This window comes from Nelumbo lutea, chromosome 6 (genome assembly GCF_056320005.1).
Source record: "Nelumbo lutea isolate HS-2025 chromosome 6, American lotus-T2T, whole genome shotgun sequence".
NCBI lineage: Eukaryota > Viridiplantae > Streptophyta > Magnoliopsida > Proteales > Nelumbonaceae > Nelumbo > Nelumbo lutea.
Genome location: NC_142689.1, coordinates 14,325,760 through 14,344,309, shown reverse-complemented (window position 1 = coordinate 14,344,309; position 18,550 = coordinate 14,325,760). Strand labels below are relative to the sequence as shown.

The window sequence follows — 18,550 nt, the reverse complement described above, 5'->3', positions numbered from 1 at the left end:
AGAGAAAGGAGTATCGGAACAGAGGTCATCTTTGCAACTGGCGCAAATGTCTCTAGATAATCAATGCCATAGGTCTGTGTATACCCTTTTACAACAAGTCTTGCCTTGTACCTCTCTATACTTCCATCTGCCTTATACTTTACTGTGTAAACCCATCTGCATCCAACTGTCTCCTTGCCTTCAGGTAGGTCCACAATCTCCCATGTCTGATTCTTCATCAAAGCCTCCATCTCTTCCTGCATAGTTGTCTTCTACTCAGGTTTGGAGAGAGCCTCACTAACACCCTTGGGTATAGACACTGAATCAAGAGAAGAGAAAAAAACACGGTATGAAGGAGAAAGTCCAATGTAGGATAAGTACTGTGAAATACAATGAGCAGTACACTTTCTCTTCCCTTTTATGAGAGCAATAAGAAGATCAAGGTTATCTGTAACAGGGTTAGTAGAATCAAATGGAAACTGAAACAGTAACGGGACCAAGAGGAATACTTAAATCCATGTCAGATGAATCTAGAGTCTCCAACGAACTAACAGGAAGTGATGTGTGTTCTGCTACAATGGAATCAACCTCCTTGTGAAGTCACTGTCGTAAGTAATGCTGAGAAGCAGGAAGCAAAGGAGGTGGTAAGGTAGGTGACACAGGAGGGTCAAGCATGAGTAGACACAAGGACTAGAACTGGGAGAGGAATAGACTGTTGACTCACTTCCCCAAAACACTCCCCCTGAGAAGGATTCTTTGAGAAGAAGTATGTGGATTCAAAAAATGTGACATCAGTGGTAACATACAGGCTCCCAGAAACTAGATCATAACAGTAGTACCCTTTCTAATTTTCTGCATATCCAAGGAAGACACACTTATTTGCCTTGGGATCAAGCTTCGAGCGGTGAAGACCAAGGATATGCGCAAAGCAGACACACCCAAACACCCTGAGAGGAATATGAAACATTTCCCCCTCGGGAAAAAGGAGACTGAATGGGGTGTTGAATCCAAATATACAAGAAGGCACCCTGTTAATCAGATATACTGTTGTGAGAACTGCATCACCCCAACTGAACTGAAACTATACATGTGATCATCATGCTTCTTGCAATATCAACAATGTGTTTGTTCTTCCTTTTTGCAACACCATTCTGTTGTGGATTATAGGGACAACTGCTCTGATGGACAGCACCATATTCTAACAGATATGAGGCAAGGTGTTTTTCAAAATATTCCCTAGCATTGTCTAAGTTGAACACATTTATTCTTGTTCCAAACTGTGTTAACACCATCTAATAAAATTGCCTCACCAAAGATGGTACTTCATCGTGGGATCTCATCAGGTAAATCCAAGAGCATCGTGAGAAATCACCCACAAATAAGAGAAAATATCGATAGCTTCCTATGGAAGAAACATGGTAAGGTCCCCACACATCAAAATGAATAACATCAAAAGAAGAACACCTTTTATTATTAGACTTAAATGAATGTCTACAATGCTTTCCAAGTTGACAACCTTCACACTCCAGACTTAACAAACTAACGGACTCAAAAAGATTTGGAAACAAAAGACTCAAAGAAGAAAAAGGTAAATGGCCCAAACGATTATGCCAAAGCATAATTTGACCCACAGACCCTGACTCACTATCCTTGCTGACATGATGACTCTGATGAGGAGGAAGCACATCCAGAAGGTAGATCCCATTCACTTCATGACCACTCCCAATCGTCCTCTTTGAATCCAGATCCTGCAAAATACAATGACTAGGAGAAAAAATTATTGAGCAGTTCAGGTTCTTAATCAAACTACTAACAAATAACAAATTAGTGCTCAATCTGGGAACATGAAGGGAAGAGGGTAGAGAAATAGAATCACTAATCTTGACAGATCCCTTCCTAGCAATGGAAACATGGGATCCATTAGCTGTGGAGACCCTATCTCTGCCAGAACAAAGCTGGTAAGAAGAAAAAATAGTAGAGCTATGGGTCATGTGCTCTGAGGCTACAGAATCTATAATCCAAGGAGGTCCCTCCTTACCTAAAGTAGAAACATAATTTGCAGTGAAGTGTGAACTACTTGTGTAAGCAAAGAAAGTAAAGTGGACTCCACCAGTACCACCTGTACCTTGTTGTCCGCTTGCTGCTGAACTGGAACTGGTTGTCTCTCGCTGGTTCAGAAGTTGCCCATACCTCTCAAGTTCAGCCCTTACTGCAATAGCTACAACAGACTCCAGAGCAGTTGTAGTAGGAGGGGTCGGAATGTCACCAGTAACTACCATGTGTGCATTTCCCTTCCTATTTTTCAGTCTAGTCAGCACAAGATGTGGGTTGAAGCTTCCAACAAGCATCTCTCATGTGTTTAGGCTTCTTACAGTAGTCAGATCAAATCTCTTTTATCTTCCTTCTTGATTTCACTACCACCCCGATCTCCACTTTGTTTAGGTTACACAGTACTCACCATGGCAGACTGATCAGAAACAAGATTTTTCATCATCACATCTCTCCTGCTCTCCTCCCCTGACACAAGGCATATGCCTAGGAGAGGGTAACATTGTCCCTAGAAAGAAGATATTGTCTTGCAATATCATACTTAGGATTAAGGCCAGCAAGAAATTCAAACACCCTATACTTTTCCAGATGTTTCTGATAGGTAGTTGCATCCTTAGTGGTTTCCCAAGCAAATGTCTCTAAATGGTCAATCTCCTGCCACAGGGTTTTAAGGGTTGAAAAATAGGCTGCAACAGGTCTATCTCCCTGCTTTGTAGAAACAATCTGATTTCTCAACTGATAAGCCCTAGCAAAATTCTCCCTCTGTGAATAGGTTTCTGCAACCCCATCCCATATTTCCTTAGCTATATTTGCCCATAAAATTTTTTTACTTATATGGGGCAACATGGAATTACACAACAAGGTCATCACCATATAATTCTCATGTACCCACCGAGAGTTGCTAGTTTCGGGTTTCACTTCTTCACCAGTGATATACCCTAATTTTTTTTTGTTTGATCAATAATGATATACCCTAATTTTCCACGAGCACCAATGGCCATCTTTGCAGATTGTGACCATTCTAAGTAATTTACACCATCCAACCTAACTGTAGTAATGGTCTCAGTCTCGAAAAGGTCTCTAGCATCTCCTCCCACCGTTCCCATTTCACTCCTGGTCTTATTTTCAACTCCGTGACCCTCCATCGAACGAAACACTTTTGGAACCAACAACACATTTCTAGTGTCCTAGACTGTCTTCCCACAAATGATTCCTTTTCTGTGGGATGGAAGAAGAGAGAGAAGAGGCAGTCGTTCTCTCTAGAAGCCTCCAAATCAGGCAGGACTTGAACCGCCCCTTACAAAAAAAACTCCAAGGAACCCTAAAAAATTAGGGTGCCACTTCCTAGGTCAAATTGAAGAGTCCAACAGAAACAACTCTTCCCCTTTCTCCAATTTTTCCTGATTTTGATGAGAAACACTAGACCAGCTACAAGGCAAACAGATCCACCAAAAAATCCAAAAACTGGGCTTACCTGAGAGCTTCGATCAGCCTCTTAAATCACCATGCAGTCGGCCGATCTAGGGCTGCATGAGAAAACAACTCAAGGAACCTTCGGCCTGCTCTGATACCAAGTAGAAATCACTGATTGCAGATTTAGCCGAATTTCTTGTGAAGGGAAAGAGGAGGAAGTTGAAGGTTTCAGCAATAGAGAAGAAAAGAGAAGGAGAAAATAGTAAAAAGTCAACCAGGATTCTTAGATAAACCCTAGCCGCCAACCCCTCATTATATTTATACTTAAACTTAAAGGATGAGATATTACAATGATGCCCTTAGTAGGGCGGCTACTAATGTAGTTGAACAGTCACAACTTAAAAACATAAACTAATGGGCCTAAAGCCCAACAACTTCCTAACTAAATAACTTAAAATAAGAATAAAAACAACTAGGCCCAACTCAACACTATGTTAAAGGTGGACTTAATTTCTATCAGATAAATGATAATATGAAGTTAACAATCTATAATCATCTAGAAGTAAAATCTCCAAGTAAGAAATACCTTCACAACCGCAGAGTACACAACAACCTTGTAATTTGCATAATTATGATGGACAAGAGGTGCCTCGATGAAATATGATACAGAATGAGTAAAGTAATCCGGAGAGACATATCCAATAACAAGTGGTCGTTCTGGATCTTTTGGGTTGTCCCAAGATGTGTACTGTGGATATAACCTCATAAAGCGTCTACCCCAATCCCTGTAAATAAATAGTTGATTTAAGATGTATATTTAACAAATAGGTTAACATTTTTGTGTTATTCAAACCGACATCTTGAAAACCAATTAAAAAATAGAAGTGATTAGGGCACATCCTATTTTTGAAAAAGGGGGATGTGCCCTATCTATCAAAACCAGGGTTCACCAAATCAGTCCCCAAAGAAATCATCAGTGCAAGTCAGAGCGTTTTAAACTTGTATATAATTCGAATAAGATCCCAAAGAAACAACAAAAGAATCAAAAAGTTCAGTTTCAAAGGGAGTGATAGAGCTAAAGCTAATTCATTTCTCCGTGCATTGGGACAAACATACTTTTTTCTTTTGATGCATGTAATGTTTGTGCCTCTATACAAGAATGTGCATGGTTTATCTTCATAACCACGTGAAGTGTGCCTTTCTGGAAATTCCCTTATTTCAATACATCAATACAATACTTGACATTATAAAAAAAAAAGAAACTAGATGTTTTGTAATGAGAATTGGAAGTGTCAATCTTAATATTTTTTTTATTTTCTTTTCCAATTGTGTTGGTGACTCCTTGTCACTTGACAAGTTAAGATTTTTTTACTTTTATTGAGTTTACCTTGTACTATCAAAAAGAAAAAGAAAAACAGAAAGAAGGAACAGACAGTAGAAGTTTATCTAGAAGAAAAGTGGCTCCTAAAACCTAGGAGACAAACCTTAGCCTGTTTTCTACACTAAAAAATGATTAGCTCAACACATATGATGTTTAGTAGGAACTCGCTTATTCTAATAAGGTCCTAAAATAAGAAACAAGATTCACTTAATCCCAAACATGCAAAACATTGATCTTCAAATCCCTCTTGCCTGACGGGAAACAAAATGCTTGGGGATCAAAACTTGAACAGGGAGAGGTAAGAGGATAAAGCACTACAATTGACTTTCTGCAACAACATCATTATAAGGAGTGTATGCACAAACAGACCTGCCAGGAAATGGAGATTTTCTGTGAAAGAAGTTGGTAATAGAAATTTATCAATACCTATGTGCTTCAAAAAGTTTATCATCATTGCCTTCATTTATGTAGTTCATTGCAAGTAAGCGATTCTGCAGTATTAAAGAACAGAAAAAGCATTTTAGCTAAAACCCAATAACAATCATCTTTATCCACAGAAGAAAAAATAAGATAAATATGCAGCTATTACTGAATAAGGTGCTACAATGTCTATTGATATTTACATTGCATCTACCCATAGCACCTTAATTTTCTGTGTCATCATATAAAACGGGTTGAGTTGAAAGCAAATGTAACAATTCTTGATGAACTCTTCATTTACTTATATTTTATAATAAAATGCAAACAAATTTAAATTTTCAAATTAAAATCAAGTGCATACAGAAGCAAGGGCTTATATGGTCCTAATTAAAATCATCTATAGAGAAATAGATTGCTAGAATGGGACATACCATATTCTTGAATTAATGTTGCAACAAATAATAGGCTGAGAGAAAAGTGAAGAAAGAAAAGGTATCAAGGAATATTTTTGTAAGATAAATCAGTTTCTTTGCTTCTCCTGTAGTCATGAGTTAAGGGATTATTTCAGCTCTCCAGGACTCTACAGAACTCTCCAGGATTCAACAATCAATACCTCTATCTCAAGTTCTCAACATACAATCTTCTCACCAACCTCTAACTCCCCCACCCAGAAAAAGGAAAAATACAGGAAAAAAATAGATAACAAAGACCAATAATGACAACAACAAAAACAGCAGCAGTGAAATTCTTATACATGTCAAGAGTCAAGACAACCCTCCAACTGGTTAGATGATTATCATGGTAGCTTAAATCTCTTGCTCAATACACAACCAGCACAGTACTCATGATGGAGATCCACCATCACTCTTACACAAGACTTGATTAATAATCAAGCCCAGCTCTCAGAACATTTCCAGAAAAATAGATAAATAAGAGACAGTACACTACCAACTTGATTGGTCCACAGCCTAATAGCTTAAGTTTTTGGGCTTTGAGGTTAAAGGTGGTGTCCAACTCTTGTGTGTAAGTCCTGTGTATATGTATGAGCTCCCTGATTTTTTCAATTCCCCTCACTTCCTAACAGAGATCAAAACACGAATATAAAAATATGTGAACACTATACCAGAGGTTTTAACATATTAGATATCCCAATGACACACAAAATTAAACAAAAAATAAATGGCAATTAAGCAAGACAAAGACTTCCCCCTTACAGAAACCTTGATGTTAGAATTGAAACACTTGAACAATTCACAGTACATCTACAATGCAATATGCATCACCAAGGTTCCTCAACCAAAAAAAGTGTGTTCGCAATCATAAAATTCTGCTCTCATTTCTTGCGAATGCTGTTTCACATCCCTCAAAATGTCTATTTCCATGGTCCCTGGTTGTGATGCTTTAGGCAGTTCATAGTTAACCAAGAATCTCCTTCCACCACTGTCCTTGTAATTTAATAACTTCCCTAGCTTTAGTCCTTGACAATGTTTTAAAACACAGAGGTGCAATGCGAGATGTCCCACTACCTGGAGGCATGAGGTGTAGTTCAGAATGTAAGAGGTGTAAGCTTCCATAAGAGGGCGATGAGGAAGAAGAAAAAGGAAGAGGGGGAGGAGGAAGAAGAAGAGGGAGGATTTTATTTTCTTTGATTTTAATAAAAATCTTTTATATTTACAAGAATTGAAGATGCAAAACACGAGCAAGTGAAGCAAGCAAGCCGGAGCAAAGCAAGACCCCCCTAGCACAAACAACACAAATTGGGCTGCATCGAAAAGGGATAGGAGTGTGAACGGTATTCAAAAATCCAATTTTGAATTCGAGATTCAACATAATCAAATCGAATTCAGACAATTTGAATATTGTAATCAGTCAAATTCGGATATGACCTGATTGACTGATTCGATTGGATAAATATCCAAACTCGATCAATTATTTAATTATTATATATAATATATAAAATATTTAAATATTGTAAATAATTTATATATTTATATTCTTCATATAAATAAAATATTTATTTTATATATTTAGTAATTACCTAAAATAATTAGTCAATCAAATTCGAAACGAATTGAATATTCTAATATTTAATCGAATTTGAAATTCGAGCATTGATTTTCAATATCCGTCGGATATCGAATTTTCTAATCGGATTCAAATTTGGATATTGCCCGATTCGAATTCGAATTGTTTACCACCCTTAAAAGAGGTTGGGGTCCCACTTTCTTTCCCCTTCTCTTTTCTTCCTGTTTCTTTTCTTTCTTTCTCTTTTTTTCTTTCTCTTTCCCTTGCCTTTCTTTTACTTTTTTTTCTTTCTTTTTTTCTTTTTTCTTTTTTTTTTTTGTCTTTTTGTAAGAGGTGTGCATGAGGCGCATCCTCTAGTCATGAAAAAGGTGTATGCCTTAAAGGTATCAATGCCTCTAACATAAGCTTTAGGGCGTTTTGGGGGCAGCTCATCTAGAGTTGTGCCTCCAGGCGTATACCTCCCACACTTTTTAAAACATTGGTCCTTGATACAAGGCAAGAAATTCCACTCTGACTGAGTTCACTTGGCTCATGGGTCCAGAATTGAGGGCCAATATCAAAACATTGTGATCCCTAAACACCCCACCTATACTTGATCTTCCTGTGTTTCCAAAACTACTGCCATCAAAGTTGAGCTTAACCTGATGTGCATTTGTAGGTATCAATTGTTTGTCCTAATATTAACTTCAAACAACAATAGTTCTGTAGGGAAAGCCCCACAATTCACATGCAGGAAGGGAATACATTTTAGCACTAATATCCTTACAAGTGCCCAAGAGGAATCCTGCAAGGTGAGCAAATAAAAATGCCTAAAGGGATTGACAAAAAATACTGTAACAGCAGCATTGTATATACTTGAGTTTATTAGCCCCCTGCATGCATTGCAACTGTATTTTAGATGTCACAGTGAGAAATTCAACACAATAAATAGTTACCTGGCCTGCATTACGAGAATCAGGATCTATCTTAAGGCAGTGCTCGTATGCTTCAATAGCCTGAGATATATCTCCCGCATCTCTGTACAGAACCCCTACACACACAAATAACTTTAGGAAGTGCAACAACTAAAGCGATGATTATATGTATATTCTGACTGTGACCATAAGAAAAGTTTTTGCCTGTTTTCGACAAACTATGCTATTTCAAAGTTTCACTTCCAATTTTTTGTGGAAGTTGTTGAGTGGGCCGGTTTGTCTTTAGTTTGTTTTTATTTAATTAGGAAGTTGTTAGGCCTTCGGTCCATTAGTTTTTTATTTTTTAAAGTTGTAACTATTCAGTTTTAGTAGCCGCACTACTAAGGGTATCCTTGTAATATCTCATCTTTAAGTTAAATATAAATATAATGAGAGGCCGGCGGCTAGGGTTAACTTTCTCATAACTCTAGTTGACTTCCTACTCTTTTCTTCTTCTCCTTCCTTCTCTACTGCTGAAATCTTCACCCTCCCCCTCTTTCTCTCACAAGAAGCTTGACTGAATCAGCGAATAGTGATTTCTACTTGGTATCAGAGCAGGTTGAAGGTTCTTGAAGTTGTTCTCTCATGCAGCCCTAGATCGGCCGACTACATGGGGATTTAAGAGGCTGATCCAAGCTCTCAGGTAAACCCAGTTTTTGGATTTTCTTGATGGATCTGTGTGCCCTGTAGCTGGTCTAGGGTTTCCCATCAGAATCAGGAAAAACTAGAGAAAGGGGAAGAGTCTTGTTTTTGTTGGACTCTTCAATTTTGACCTAGGAAGTGGCACCCTAGCTTTTTAGGGTTCCTTGGAGTTTTTTGTAAGGGGCGATTCAAGTCCCATGTGGTTTGGAGGCTTCTAGAGAGGGCGGTTGGCTTTTCTCTCTCTTCTCCCATCCCACTGAAAAGGAATCTTTTGTGGGAAGAAAGCCCAATACACCAAGAAAGTGTTGTTGGTTCCAAAAGGTGTCTTGTTTGATCTTGCTGCAATTTTTAGTTATTTTCTTTACCTTTTTTGAGAAGCATGGAGGGCCATAGCATTGAAAATAAGCCCGGGAGTGAAATGGGACCAGTGGGAGGGGGTGCTGGAGACCCCTTCGGGGCTGGAACCATTACTACAGTTAGGTTGGATGGTGCAAACTACTTGGAATGGTCACATTCTGCAAAGATGGCCATTGGGCCTTGTGGGAAATTAGGGTATATCACTGGTGAAGAGGTGAAACCTGAAACTAGCAACTCCCGGTGGGTGCAGGAAAATTATATGGTGATGACTTGGTTGTGTAATTCCATGTTGCCACATATAAGTAAAAATTTCTTATGGGCAAAGACTGCTAAGGAAATATGGGATGGGGTTGCATAAACCTATTCACAAAGGGAGAATGTTGCTAGGGCTTATCAACTGATAAATCAAATTATTGCTACAAGACAGGGAGATAGATTTGTTGCAGCTTATTTTTCAGCCCTTAAGACCTTGTGGCAGCAGATTAACCATTTGGAGATCTTTGCTTGGGAAACCATCAAAGATGCAGCTACCTATCATAGACATTTAGAGAAGTATAGGGTGTTTGAATTCCTTGCTGGCCTTAACCCTGAGTATGATATTGCACGACAGCATCTTCTTTCCCGAGATAGTGTCACTCTCTCCCAAGCATATGCTTTTGTGTCAGGGGAAGAGTGCAGGAGGGATGTGATGATGAAAACCCAAATTTTTTATCAGTCTGCCATGGTAAGTGTTGTGAAACCTAAACAAAGTGGCGGTGAGATCAAGAAGGAAGACAAAAGAGACTTGGTTTGTGACTACTGTAAGAAGCCTAAACATACAAGAGATACTTATTGGAAGCTTCACCCACATCTTGTGCCAACTAGATTGAGAAATAAGAAGGGAAATGCGCACATGGGAGTTACCGGTGACACTCCGGCCCTTCCTACTACAACTGCTTTGGAGTCTGTTGCAGCTGTTGCAGTAAGGGCTGAACTTGAGAGGTATGGACTACTTCTGATACAACTAGTTCCAGTTCAGCCGCAAGCGGACAACAAGGTACAGGTGGCACTGGTGGAGCTCACTCTACCTCCTTTGCTCACACAAGTAGTTCACATGTCACTGCAAATTATGTTTCCATTTCAGGTAAGGAGGGACCTCCTTGGGTTATAGATTATGGAGCCTCAAAGCACATGACCCATAGCTCCACTATTTTTTCCTCTTACCAGTTCTGCTCTGGCAGAGATAGGGTCTCCACAGCCGATGAATCCCATGTTCCTATTGCTGAGAAGGGATCTGTCAAGATTAATGATTCTATTTGTTTATCCTCTATCCTTCATATTCCCAGATTGAGCACAAATTTGTTACATGTTAGTAGTTTGACTAAGAATTTGAACTGCTCAGTAATTTTTTCTCCTGCATGTTGTATTTTGCAGGATCTGGATTCAAAGATGACGATTGGGAATGGTCGTGAAGTGAATGGAATCTACCTCCTAGATGTTCCCCCTCACCAGAGTCATCATGTTAGCAGGGACAGTGAGTCAGGATCTGTGAGTCAAATTATGCTTTGGCATAATCGTTTGGGCCATTTGTCTTTTTCTTCTTTGAGTTCTTTGTTTCCAAAACTTTTTGAGTCTGTTAGTCTGTCAAGTCTGGAGTGTGAAGGTTGTTGAACTTGGAAAGCATTGTAGACATTCTTTTAAAACTAGTAATAAAAGATGTTCTTCTTTTGATGTTATTCATTCGGATGTGTGGGGTCCTTACCATGTTCCTTCTATGGGAGGCTATCACTATTTTCTCCTATTTGTGGATGATTTCTCTCGATACTCTTGGATTTACCTGATGAAATCCCGCGTTGAAGTACCATGCCTTCTTTTTCCTCAGGGAGAGATGTTTCATGTTCCTCTCAGGGTGTTTGGGTGTGTCTGCTTTGCACACATCCTTGGTCCGCACCGCTCAAAGCTTGATCCCAAGGCAAAGAAGTGTGTCTTCCTTGGATATGCAGAGAATCAGAAAGGGTACCGCTACTATGATCCAGTCTCTGGGAACCGATATATTACCATGGATGTCACCTTTTTTGAATACACGTACTTCTTCTCACAGAATCCTTCTCAGGGGGAGTGTTTTGGGGAAGAAAGTCAACAGTCTATCCCTCTCCCAATTCCAGTCCTTGTGTCACCTCTTGTGCTTGACCACCACCCGGTGCCACCTACCTTGCCACCTCCTTTGCGCTCTGTTTCTCAGCATTACTCACGACAAAGACTTCACAAGGCGGTTGATTCCACTACAGCAGAACTCACACCACTTCCTATCGATCCCTTGGAGACTCCAGATTCGGCTGATATGGATTCAGGTATTCCTCTTGAGCTCCCTATTGCTCTTAGAAAAGGGAAGAGAAAGTGTATTGTTCATTGTATTTCACAATACTTATCCTACAGAGGATTTTCTCCTTCCTATCGTGTTTTTTTCACTTCTCTTGATTCAGTGTCTATACCCAAGGGTGTTAGTGAGGCTCTCTCCAAACCTGAGTGGAAGACAGCTATGTAGAAAGAGATGGAAGCTTTGATTAAGAATCAAACATAGAACATTGTGGACCTACCAGAAGGCAAGGAGACAGTTGGATGTAGATGGGTTTACACAGTAAAATATAAGGCAGATGGAAGTATAGAGAGGTACAAGGCAAGACTTGTCGCAAAAGGATACACACAGACCTATGGCATTGATTATTTAGAGACCTTTGCGCCAGTTGCAAAGATTACCTCCGTTCGGATACTCCTTTCCCTTGCTGCCTCATACTCTTGGCCCTTGTTTCAACTGGATGTGAAGAATGTTTTCCTAAATGGGGATCTGCAAGAAGAAGTGTATATGGATCTTCCTGATGGTTTCTACAATGATACTGATATGCAGGCTTAAGAAGTCATTATATGGCTTGAAACAATCTCCCAAAGCATGGTTTGACAGATTCAGAAAGGCCTTGATTGATTTTGGCTACACTCAAACTCAATCCGATCACACTTTGTTTGTGAAGCGCAGGGGATCTTTGGTGTCAATCCTAATTGTTTATGTGGATGATATTATTGTCACTGGGAATGATCTGAGTGAGATTGATAGTCTAAAGAGGAACCTACATAAGGAATTTGAAACTAAGGATCTTGGAGAATTGAGATACTTCTTAGGCATCGAAGTTGCAAGATCGAAACATGGAATTTTTCTCTCTCAAATGAAGTATGTCTTGGACCTTCTTCAAGAGATAGGAAAGCTTGGAACAAAGGCAATTAGCAACCTTATTGATCAGAACCATAAAATCAGTGCAACAGTAGGTGAACCAGTAAAGGACATTGGGAGATATCAGAGACTTGTGGGTCAGCTGCTATATTTGTGTATGACAAGACCAGACATCTCCTATGCAGTGAGTGTAATAAGTCAATACATGCATGCCCCACGAGTCCAGCATTGAGAGGCAGTTGACAGGATCCTTGCTTATCTAAAGGGACATCCAGGCAGAGGCATACTGTTTACTGATCATGGACAGTTGAAACTAAAGGCTTATACAGATGCAGATTGGGCAGGATGACTTGATGACAGGAGATCAACTTAAGGTGTGCACCCTATTTGGGGGTAACCTAGTCTCATGGAAGAGTAAGAAACAAACAATGGTGGCAAGATCAAGTGTTGAAACCGAATATAGGACCATGACGCATGGAGTTTCAGAACTTCTCTGGATCCGTTCTCTGTTAGAAGAAATTGGTGTACAGGCAGAAGAACCCATGATGCTATACTGTGATAACCAGGCAAAAATTAACATTGCCCATAACCCAGTCCAGCATGACCGATCTAAGCACATTGAAGTGGATAGACATTTTATCAGAGAAATGGTAACTTCTGGAGAAGTCTGTCTTCTATACATTGCTTCTGATATGCAGCTCGCTGATGTTCTCACAAAGGGTGTTGGAAAGAACAAGTTGGAGCATGATCTACGCAAGTTGGGAATGTGTGACATTTACTCCCAACTTGAGGGGGAGTGTTGAGTGGGCCGGTTTGTTTTGTTGAGTGGCCCGGTTTTTCTTTAGTTTGTTTTTATTTAATTAGAATGTTGTTGGGCCTTCGGCCCATTAGATTTTTATTTTTTAAAGTTGTGACTATTCAGTTTTAGTAGCCGCCCTACTAAGGGTATCCTTGTAATATTATAATGAGGGGCTGGCGGCTAGGGTTAACTTTCTCATAACTCTAGTTGACATCCTACTCTTTTCTTCTTCTCCTTCCTTCTCTACTACTGAAATCTTCACCTTCCCCCTCTCTCTCACAAGAAGCTTGACTGAATCAGCAAATAGTGATTTCTACTGAACTAAAAAGGCATATAGGACTATATAGATGGCTCTATAGCGAAACTTGCAAAACAGACAAGTCTGGAATATTATCTGTAAGGTTTGAATCAACGAACTATGCTATTTCAAAGCTTCACTTCCAATATTTTGTTAAGGAAAAAAGGCATATGGAACTATATAGATGTTCTATGACAAAACTTGGAACAACCAAGAGAAAATCCTTGTAACAACTGGGAATTTTTTGTACGAGTAACCGAAGCTTTATTGTGTAGAATAATAAATATCTCTGTACAAGAAGTGCCAGGCACTACACAAACAGAGGCCCCTATTGCCCCTAAATATAATCTTTATCTTTACATTCAAGTCAATTGGTTCTCCATTGGCTACCCCCCAATACCTATTATTTCGGTTTACACCTTGTTTAATTAGTGTCTATCATACTGTTTCCTTCCCCTGGGATCCAGCAAATCTGAACTCTCAACTCCCTTACGAGCTTTCTTATGTCTCTTAATAAGTTCCTATACTTACGTGGCCCTGGATTGTAGTTTAATAAGTACCTAGCTCTTGTGCAATAATCACCTTCTGCCATGATATTAGAGAAATTTGTAGAGAAGAGTGAATGTATTTCACTCATTAGTGGGCTTCGGCCTTACTTATGTCATTCTTTTAATTTATTATTTAGTTGTTTAGTTATGAGCCTGAGTGTGTTGCTTGCTTATTATTTTTTATTTGTACCTCTCTTGCTGCTACCTTATAACTTAAAGGGAGCAGTCTTCTAATTTCATTTTTTATCACTTAAAGTATATAAAGATGTGGGTGTTCTCGTTGAACCCCATGAATGTGCTATGTCAATGTAATTTCATTGTTTATCACTTAAAGTATAAATAATGTGGTTGTTCTATTACATCTCATATGAAGTTATATTTTGTGATAACCAAACTGCTATTTATATTACATCAAATCTAGTTCTTTATGAAGGGACATAGCACATTGAACAAAAGCAAGGTACTGATACTTAAAGGGTGCAGTCTTTTATACTGAACCTATGGTGGTTGAGTACAAAAGATGTGATTCAGTTGTAGTTCATTATATTTTAGGATTAGGAGAGAAATATAAGGGCTAAAAATCCATCAACAGTGACTGTTCCAACATTTTCGCACCAAAACAAAGATAAGAAATGCTTCCAAACAGCAAAAACAACATTGCAGCTGATTAGCAAGTGGAGAGTGGTTTCATGAGTAGCTTTATAGAACTAATAATACCTATGGGGTGACAAGGAACAAAGGTATTTTTCTTTGGAGGAGCTCATAGGTGTTGATGTTCTAAAGGAACACTTGTCAAAACAATGCTCTTAAATTCAAAGGGAACTAGGCCTAACCAAAAAATCCTACAATATCTATTTTTTCAAAAAAAGAAACTCCTAGAATATCAAGTCTTGCTAAAAAAAAACTGTGTTATTACTGGGTTACCAAATGACAACATAGAAAGAGTATGTCTGGAGAATATAATAGTTGTTAATGAATTCTCATAACTTTGGTTGTAGGAATTGAAATTTTTTATGTTTATAGATTCTTCCGAACAAATTACAATTATTTTGATAAATGAGTAAACAATTTTATTAAAGAGAAAAAAATAAAGAAGAGTACAATCAGTTCCTAACAAATTACAATTCTAGGACTATTCAATTAGAATCTTATACAAGTATTCAATTAAGCAGGATAAATCACAAAGTTAAATCTACCACAAAACATTCCAACCTCAACAAGACAGACTTGATACTTTTCTTTTACAAATTACAAGTACATATTACTGTATCCACATGGAGCTTTAAGTTTTCTTTTACAAACTACAAGTACCAATTACTGTATCCGCATGGAGTTTAAGTTTCCAATACAGTGCAAAACAATTAGACTTATGAGCCCGTTAAAAAGGAAAATCTGGATGGAGGCCAGAGAATCATGGAAAAGTTAACAAGTGGTTACCTAAGTTATTGTATGCTTCTGCATATGAAGGATTTGCAACAATAGCTTTCTCAATCATACTTGCTGCAGCATCCATTTTACCCTGCAAGCTTAAAAAAATAGTTAGTGATCAGATCAAACATGACATTAGTTCAAACATATATGTAACAAAATAATAGATATATTGAAATAATATACCTGGACAGTATAGACAACACCAAGGTTGTTTAGGGACTGAGAAAAGTTTGGTTTGATTCTTAGAGCCAACTGTGTAGTGCAAAAGAAAAAAAAAATCAATGGCATTCACCTTAAGGACAAAGACCCCAAGTATCATGCAAACAAGTACATGTAATAGATGACAAACTATAAGCATGGAGAGAACTTGCTTGATAACATTCCACAGCTTTATCAAGGTTGTCTCTGTCTTTGTATATTACTCCTAGATTGTTGCATGCCTCCGCACATTGGGGATTGAAGTGCAGTGCAAGTTCATAAAACACAACTGCCTGCATGGACAGAATTGCCTATTCAATTGCCTTTAGATATACCTTAGGAAAAAAATAAAATAATAAGTGGCAGTACCAGACATAAGCAAGAAGAAGACAGCAATTTCAGAATGTCAAAAAAAGGCTCACTAACCATGTCAAACTTAAGCATTTCACCATATGCAACACCAAGATTGTACATAGCATCAGCATAGTGCCAATTGTAATACAGAGCTTTCTTGTAGTATGTCACACCTTGATTTATGTCTCCTTCCAACTTGACCTAAATAGACAGCCAAATCCAAAATCAGAAATAAGAAAAATGAATGACCATTCTACAGTGAAGGAAAATTGATACAACACTGTAAAGTGATTTCTAAAAGCTAATCAAATGTCATTGGAAAGGTAAACTCTTATTCAAACTCATCCTTTCAACTGTAAACAAATGAAGGCAACAAGACAAGTGATAGATTTAGGAAACAAATGCTAGTAATCAGGACTGTTGTTTTGTCAACAATCACCTGTAGACAATGCATTACATCGTAAGATTGAATTAGGAGAAGTGATGAAAGCTTTTTTCTTAATGAGGAAATAAAACGGCAATAGCAAGTTTACCGATTTCACATCATCTAACCTAGGAAATAAGGACATCAGCATTCCAAGAGCAAAGAAAAGTTTATATTTATAACTCGATCTCCATAACATATAAGACATTACTCAAGTTCAATCAGATCCAGAAGCAGCAGCAGTAGTAGTCACTTGTCAGGTCACTTATACCCATGAATCTTCCAGGTTGCAGATGGGTGGGACCCAAAAGGGCCTCCTGATTTCTTGCTTTTTAACAGGGAAGAAGGATGTTGATGCAGGAGCTGAATAGTCAAAATTGGAATTTTGTGAAATTTTATGTATTTCTGTATTTTTGGACACCGTAGATATTTTTAACATTTTACAGTTTTTCTGTAGGGTCCAATAATAGGGTTTGATTGTCTATTTATAGTTTGCTTATGTTTAAAATTTCAAAGTCATTGCAAAAGTAGGATTAGAGTTCTTGAGTCTTCTTTGAATTGAAATAGGATGTGACAGCTTAGTTTGAGTCCTACTAGGATTATTGAGTCTAACAATTTTACTCTTTTTTTTATCAATAACACTTTCATTAACTCATCAAAAGAAGATTTACAATAGGAAGACAAACACGCTTATCTTCCAAGACCAACAAAAGAACCTCAAGAAAAGAAAAAAAAGAAAGAAAACACACTATAGTTACAGCTTAGCCCAAAAAGTGAATCCCTTTCTGCCCCTTGTTTAGCTAAACCGTCAGCTAGGGAATTAGCTGATCTTTTAACCCAAAGTATCTTAACTTCCATCTCCCGCACCAGCCACTTGAATTTCCTCCTCTCATTATTGTACTTCCATAAGCCATTGTGATCTTTAATCAGCCACCCTATCACCACTTCTGAATCCCCTTCAATTAAGAGTTTCCTGATGTTCAACTCCTTAGCTTTCTGTACTCCTTCCATAACTGCAAAGATCTCGGCTCTAAGGGAGTCACACACTCCAATTGGGCCTGAGAACATAGCAGAAATGACCCCAATTTCATCCCTAAAAACACCCCCAATCCCTGATTGTCCCGGATTTCCCCTGCTACACCCATCAAAGTTTAGTTTCACGAATCCACTAGGTGGAGGGGTCCAAGCCACACTCATTACTTAGTATGTGTGCAATTTGCAATTTCACCCCACTTCCTCAACATGTCATCCACAGTGTAATCTGTGAAAAGCTCCAAATATTTCAGCCACTGTACCGCCCTAATATGAATGATAGCCCTCAGATATGATGCTCCTCTCTGAGCTTCTAAGAATATCCTGGAGTTTCTTTCTTCCCAAAGTGTCCAACATACTGCAGCCCTTAGTCCTCTCCACATTATCCTTCCCCTTTTTATCCACTACCTGAAAAGAGAAGGGGAAAAAAGGCCTTGCAAGTCTGATGGGGTATTCCAACTACATCCAAATATGAACAAAGCCCATTCCCAAATTGACCTCGCAAAATGGCAAGACACCAGTAGGTGAAAACCAGTCTCCCCATCCGCTTTACAAAGAACACACCACTGAGGTGACAAACAAGTATTGGGTCTCTTCTTTTGGAGTAGATCACCAATGTTGATTCTTTCCAGATAGGCTTCCCAACAAAAACTACCAACCCTAGGAGGTATTGCTCTGCACCAAACCTCATCAACAAGAAAAGGAGGGAAGGTGTCCAAATTCTAGAATCCGCCCTATTGGGGTCTAAGACAACGTTATCAAGAATTGCAATAAGGCTCAAAATATTGTCAAAGTCTGAGTCCCTCAAATCCCTTCTTAGACCCAAGTTCCACCCAATCCCAGAAGTGAAAGAAGACAGGGTGGTAAAAGACGAGATTGGCTCATTTTTTAGATCAGAATGAGCAAACAAAGAAGGAAACTGATCCTTTAGAGGGGCACTCCCCACCCAGATTTGTTCCCAGAATTTTATGGGGTTACCAGAATTCAAATCATACCTGATATTAGGGGAGAAAACTGGTAACAGGACATGAATGGCTTTCCAAGG

The 18,550-nt window shown here is 38.6% G+C and overlaps 1 protein-coding gene across 2 annotated transcripts in view; it reads right to left on the bottom strand.

Annotated features, from left to right (window-relative positions):
- Positions 1–18,550, bottom strand: part of SPY (Tetratricopeptide repeat (TPR)-like superfamily protein) — a 63,956-nt gene that overhangs the window by 25,630 nt on the left and 19,776 nt on the right. For both annotated transcript variants that reach the window (XM_088950192.1, XM_088950191.1), the window contains exons 6-12: positions 16,122–16,250; positions 15,869–15,988; positions 15,681–15,749; positions 15,504–15,585; positions 8,203–8,297; positions 5,249–5,313; positions 4,028–4,226 (exon numbers count right to left, since the gene is read on the bottom strand). In XM_088950192.1, the coding sequence (XP_088806318.1) occupies positions 4,028–4,226; positions 5,249–5,313; positions 8,203–8,297; positions 15,504–15,585; positions 15,681–15,749; positions 15,869–15,988; positions 16,122–16,250 (759 nt within the window). The remainder of the gene's footprint in view (positions 1–4,027; positions 4,227–5,248; positions 5,314–8,202; positions 8,298–15,503; positions 15,586–15,680; positions 15,750–15,868; positions 15,989–16,121; positions 16,251–18,550) is intronic.